Source organism: Cebus imitator, unplaced genomic scaffold, assembly GCF_001604975.1.
Source record: "Cebus imitator isolate Cc_AM_T3 unplaced genomic scaffold, Cebus_imitator-1.0 Scaffold36, whole genome shotgun sequence".
NCBI classification, from domain to species: Eukaryota; Metazoa; Chordata; class Mammalia; order Primates; family Cebidae; genus Cebus; species Cebus imitator.
In genome coordinates this window covers 621,536-628,024 of record NW_016107351.1, presented here as the reverse complement: position 1 = coordinate 628,024, position 6,489 = coordinate 621,536, and the positions used below count along the sequence as shown (strand labels likewise).

The window sequence follows — 6,489 nt, the reverse complement described above, 5'->3', positions numbered from 1 at the left end:
AGATTCTTGCTTTGTCGTCCAGGCTGGAGTACAATGGCGCGATCTCGGCTCACTGCAACCTCCACCTCCCAGGTTCAAGTGATTCTCCTGCCTCAGCCTCCCGAGTAGCTGGGATTGGTACCCGCTACGATGTTCATCTAATTTTTTGCATTTTTAGTAGAGATGGAGCTTCACTATGTTAACCAGACTGGTCTCAAACCCCTGACCTCAAGATCTATCCACCTTGGCTTCCCAAAGTGCTGGGATTACAGGCATGAGCCACCACTCCCAGCCACAAATGGTATTCTTAAATGAGTGAGTTTTATGTAAATTATACCCCAACAAATCCAGGGCAAAACCCCTAAATTTAAAAAGATACAAAGATGGTACAATCAATGAAAAAGTCAGACACAAACAATCCTCCAATTCAGAAGACAAGGGAAGGAAATTCTTGAGTCTAGAACTCAGCGGCTCCTAACGTGGTGAAAACACAGGTTCCTGGTTCACTGTGGAGGTCCTTAGTGGCCAAAATCAGGGGGTGGGAGGGAACAGGTGACAGAATTTCCCCCGACTGAGAGCCCCCACTCTGTGACTGGTCAGAAGGTGGCTTTAGGATGGTGAGCTGCAGGCCCTGAAAACCCATTCCCCTGGAGGCCTCCTGTGCTCAGGACTGCTCTCGCCAAGCCCGCTGCTCAAACAGACAGAGACCCACTCGGAGAAGGAAACGCGCGGGACAGGCCGCATCTCCACACGGACCCATTTCCCACGGCCACCCGTCTGCTCAAGTTCTCACCTTTGGGGTTATAGCAGGTTTCAAACACGTGCAACTGATGGGGATTGTGTGTAAATGTGAACACCTTAATCATGGAGTCCAAAACCACCACAATTCTGGAAAGAAAAACATGATCAGAGTTCTCTTCCTCAAAAGTCAGACCCAGACATTTCACGCTCCTGCTCTTATCGTACTGAAACTGAGAAACACGGAAATACCATGTAGAAAAGCATCATTCCTAAGGAAAAACCCCTGGGGGCAAGTCACAGCGCGCCCGGAGGTGAGTGCATATGGAGGGAGGTCAGCCTAAGGGACCTCGCTGGGTTCAGACAGACATCATCAAACATTCCATCTAGGTTCGCAACTGAGCAAAACGTGGCAGAAGTGATATTTTTATGCTACTGTGTCTGGAAAAATAAGAAAGGTCTCAAAGCAGAAGATCCTAGAGGCATTTTTTTTTTTTTTTTGAGATGGAATCTCGCTCTGTCACCCAGGCTGGAGTGCAGTGGTGCGATCTCAGCTCACTGCAACCTCCACCTCCCGGGTTCAAGCAATTCTCCTCAGCCTCCCAAGTAGCTGGGACTACAGGCGTGCACAACCATGCCCGGCTAATTTTGTATTTTTAGTAGAGACAGGGTTTCCCTGTGTTGGTCAGGCTGGTCTCGAACTCCTGACCTCATGATCCACCCGCCTCAGCCTCCCATAGTGCTGGGATTACAGGCGTGAGCCACTGCACCCAGACCAGAGCCAACATTTTAATACGTCATTTCCTAAACATTTTTCTGCCAAAAATGGAAAAGTAATTCAGCCACCGTTAGAGAGTGAAATTCTACTTTAAAAAATTACTGATACCAAACCCACCTATCTCGCCGCAGTTTGACTGCCTTGACTTCTGTAGAAAATTCTATTTCAATAACAGTCTTCTTCTTCAAGTCATCCCAGATCATTACTGAAATATCAGAAAGAATGGATGAATGCAGTCATAAACAGGCCATGGTGCTGGCATGCAGAGATGCCAGCTTGAGGCAGAAGATGGTTTCTCTTCCCACTGGGCACGGCTGCCCCCACCCCCAGGCCTCAGACACACACTCGCACCTGGGAGGCCGTGGGGTACAACTCAAACGGTGAGCTGTGCCAGAGATTCGCCCTCAGGCCCCTCCCCACTCACAGGGTCTCTCCTTCTTGGTATCTGGCTACCTACTTGCTCCCTCTGCCCATCCCCGGTCTCAGGCATCCACTGGCCTCACGTACACAGGCCGGCTAAATGCATTCATCTCTCTGGCAAGCCTTACCCTGGCCTGGTTACTTTCCCCTCTCCCTGCCCTTCCTTGGTTCTACCCGACCGAGCCCATGGGCAAGCCTGACCACAGGTACTGATGTTAAAGTGCTCAAGATAAACCTGCATCAGAAGAGAGGCTTCAGTTTTGGTGGTGTTTTTTTTTTTTTGACAGGGTCTCACTCTGTCACCCATGATGGAGTGCAGCGGCGCGATCTCAGCTCACTGCAACCTCTGCCTCCTGGGTTCAAGTGATTCTCCTGACTCAGCCTCCCAAGCAGCTGGGACTACAAGCATGCACCACCATGCCCAGCTAATTTTTGTACTTTTAGTAGAGATGGGGTTTCACCATGTTGGCCGGTCTGGTATCGAACTCCTGACCTCATGGTCCGCCTGCCTCAGCCTCCCAAAGTGCTGGGATTACAGGCGTGAGCCACCGTGCCTGACCAAGAGGCTTCAGTTTTAAAGTGAAATCGGAGGGACACAAACCAGGACCAGCAAGGTCTTCACTCCAACCTCCTGAGTTGTTCTTGCTCTTTCTTTGAGATAGGGTCCCATTCTCTTGCTCAGGCTGAGTCTGCAGTGGCGCAATTTTGGCTCACTGCAGGCTCGACCTCCCAGGCTCAAGAGATTCTCCCAGGTCAGCTTCCCAAATGGCTGGGACTATAGGCATACACTACCGGGCCCAGCTAATTTTTGTAATTTTGGTAGAGATGGGGTTTTGCCATGTTGCCCAGGCTGGTCTCGAACTTCTGGACTGAAGTGATCCACCCGCCTCAACTTCCCAAAGTGCTAGGATTGCAGGCATGAGCCACTGCACCCAGCCCCTGCTCTATTTTAAGTTCAAAATTTCTTGTCTTGTTTGCCTGCTAACATTGCAACATTCTGTTAGGATGAATTAGCAGTTTGCGTTCTAAGGGCTAATTTACAGATAAGCTTTAAGGATGAGAATGCCAATCAGCACTGTGCTTTTGAAGAACCACAGGAGGGATGGGTGCAGTGGCTCACGCCTGTAATCCCAGCGCTTTGGGAAGCTGAGGTGTCAGACTGCTTGAGGCCAAGAGTTCAAGACCAGCCTGGGCAACACAGTGAGACCCAGTGTGTTGGGAGGGGGGAGGTTATTAAAAATTAGTCACAGCTGGGCGCGGTGGCTCACACCTGTAATCCCAGCACTTTGGGAGGCCAAGGTGGGAAGATCATGAGGTCAAGAGTTTGAGACCAGCCTGGCCAACATGGTGAAACCCCGTCTCTACTAAAAATACAAAACTTAGCTGGGCATGGTGGTAGGTGCCTATAATCCCAGCTACTCAGGAGGCTGAGGCAGGAGAATCACTAGAACCTGGAAGGTAGAGGTTGCTGTGAGCTGAAACTGCGCCACTGAACTCCAGCATGGGCAAGAAGAGCAAAACTCCACCTCAACAACAACAACAAAAATTAGTCACAGCTACTCAGGTTGAGTCCAGGAGTTTGAGTCTGCAGTGAGCTATGATCACCCCACTGCACTCCAATCTGGGCGACAGGAGACCCTGTCTCAAAAAAGCACACAAATAACACTGCCAGGCGTGGTGGCTCGCACCTGTAATCCCAGCACTTTGGGAGGCAGAGGCAGAGGCAGATCACTGGAGCTTGAGTCTGAGACCAGCGTGGACGCCATGCTGAAATGCTTCCCTACTACCAATACAAAAATCAGCCAGGTGTGGTGGGCGTTCTTGTAGTCCCAGCTACTTGGGAGGCTGAGGCAGAAGATCACCCGAGCCTGGGGAGGTCAAAGCCGCAGTGAGCCAGGATTGTGCAACTGCATTCCAGCCTGGGCAATACAGTGAGACCCTGCCTCAAAAAAAAAAAAAAAAAAAAAAAAAAAACCAACAAAAAAAAAAAAAAAAAAAAAAAAAAAAAAAACTTAAAAAAATAAAGCTTACTAGTTTAAAAAAAGTACCTTATATGGTACAAAAAGTTCACTTACTCAGAAACTGCTGAATACTGCTTTATTCTAAGTCTGTAAAACTTCTAAGCCTTTTTCACCTCTCAGAAACTTTATAATGAGAATGAGACCTGAGATTATCTTATACAAATGGCTCCCTTGTTAGTACCTGGGGTGCCTCAGCAGTGCCAGATGTAGAAAAGAGAGGCAGCCCTGTAGGCCTCCTAACTTCCACCTGTAAGCTTCCTTTCTTCCTGAATGGCTGATCACGTTCTCCATGACAAGACACAGACCAATTCACCAGAAGGACTTCTGCCCATCCCCAATTAGCCAGGGCAAAGTCAATCTCCTTCAAAGCCTGCCCCTCTCTCTCTGAAACCTCCGCTGTTCGTTCTGGGCGGGCTCCTCCAGAGGACTCACAAGCCACAAGCCTCTCCCCCTCTGGGCTGTGCTGGCAGCCACTGACAACTCTGCTTTAAACCTGGCACAGACAAACCTTGGGCCCGTGAGACTACAGAACTGCTCAAAGGAAAAGATCTAAAGCTCTGTCTTCCACTGTTTTTCCCGCCAATCACCTCTTTCCATTTCATTTCTCTGCTCCTAATTCCAAAACAAAAGTCAATGTTGTCAGGCAGGGCCGGCCCTCACGTTGAGTGTGGCGTCTCTTCCTCACATTCATGTTCATGCAGTTCACAGGGCTCTGCTGAGAACTGTGCCCTGGGCCTGAGAGCCTGTCACGAGTCATCTAGAATTCTGCCTTCCCATACAACCTGGCCTAGGCTATTCTATCCCCAAGTACATGGTCTCGCCCAGATCCTCGCTCACCTGCACACTTCCCACTTGGCATGCAGCACCCCCAGCCCCATCCTGGTCTTGATTCTGAACTGTCTCCTTCCCTCCCCACATCTGCTCCCAGCCCACCCATCCACCTACCACTAGGCTCCCACTCAGCTGTCCTCTGAGACCACCGGTGGCCTTCAACGTCACCAGAACCAGACGGCTTTTCTCAGTCCTCCTCCTGCCGCGTGGCACTGGGCTCAGACGAGGATGCTCGCTCCACTTCTCCCGCCTCTCCCCATAAACGGGCCTCCCACGCCTGCCCCGTCCTCTGATGGTCTCTTCACTCACCTCCTGCACTGCCTCTAGAACTTTCCCAAAACACAGATCTGGCAGCATCTCCTTCCTGGCGTTGAGCCTCCCCCAGATCCGCCTCCGCCTCCCGCCCCAGCCGACCTCCCACCTCTTCCCCAGGCTCTGCCCTCCATTCCTGGATCTTTCGCCTCACGCCCTCTTCCCTCTAGCAACAGCGAGGTTAAGCTGGCACAAGACACACGGCTCTCTGGAAAACCGTCTACTCCTCCCTCTGCTTTACAAGGACCAGACTCTTATGCCGCGTCATCTGCACACACACATGCACGCAGCCCCACCCCGACAAAAATATCCCGAAACCCAGAGACAAAACTGGCTTTTTGTTCTATGTGGCTATGAAACTTATGTTCCTTTAAGTCAATGGGTCTCAGTAAAAAAATAAAGGAATCCTTCTACCTTGCTTTAAAATGAATTCATGACATCTATGGTGTCAACCAAAGGTGCAGCAGGCTCCCTGGTTTCCGTTTACTAGCCCTGACTGAAAGCACGTGTTCAGTCAATGAACAGCTGACTGAACAATGGGAGTGAGGGATGCTCTCCACATGCTCCTCCTGGGAATAGAGACCTGGCGGCCTTTCGGCTGGCCTCCTGCCCAGTGACCAGTCCTTGACGCCTCAGAGAACCACCAGGGAAAATCACACAACGCCACAAACATAAACACATTCAAGAAAAGACTAGGATACATGAGGCACGATTCTTAAATGAACAGTTACAGTACCTTTGTTGGGAGGGTATTTCGGCTTTTTCCCACCACCAACTAAAGCTAAATAGTTGCAGCGAAATAACATTTCGACATGGCCAACTCCTCCTTCTAGAAATTCTGAAATGATAGTTTTAAAAAGACAAATGTTACAAATTAATATGTATATTTTACAATAAAAAAGAAAAGAGAAAGTCAAGACAACCAACACTCAGCAATTTTCTTTCTTTCTTTTTTGTAAGAGGTAAGGTCTCACTGTGTTGCCCAGGCTGGAGTGCAGCAGTTGTTCACAGGCACAATCACAGCTCACTGCAGCCTTGGACTCCTGGGCTCGCATGATCCTCCTGCCTCGGCCTCCCAAGCAGCTGGGACTACAGGACTCATTTTTAATCAGCCATTTATGGCCAGGCGCAGTGGCTCACACCTGTAATCCCAGCACTTTGGGAGGCTGAGGTGGGCAGATCACGAGGTCAGGAGTTCAAGACCAGACTGGTCAACATGGTGAAACTCCGTCTCTACTAAAAAATACAAAAATTAGCTGGGCATGGTGGCTTGTGCCTATAATCCCAGCTACTTGGGAGGCTGAGGCAGGAGAATTGCTGAACCAGGACCTGGAAGGCAGAGGTTGCAGTGAGCCGAGATCACGCCACTGCACTCCAGTCTGGGCTACAGAGCGAGACTCCATCTCAAAA

At 50.0% G+C, this 6,489-nt stretch overlaps 1 protein-coding gene across 1 annotated transcript in view; it reads right to left on the bottom strand.

Moving 5' to 3' along the window:
- Positions 1-6,489, bottom strand: part of WDR45B (WD repeat domain 45B) — a 30,644-nt gene that overhangs the window by 9,750 nt on the left and 14,405 nt on the right. The window contains exons 3-5 of the mRNA XM_017524721.2: positions 5,816-5,917; positions 1,613-1,700; positions 773-867 (exon numbers count right to left, since the gene is read on the bottom strand). Coding sequence (XP_017380210.1) covers positions 773-867; positions 1,613-1,700; positions 5,816-5,917 — 285 coding nt within the window. The remainder of the gene's footprint in view (positions 1-772; positions 868-1,612; positions 1,701-5,815; positions 5,918-6,489) is intronic.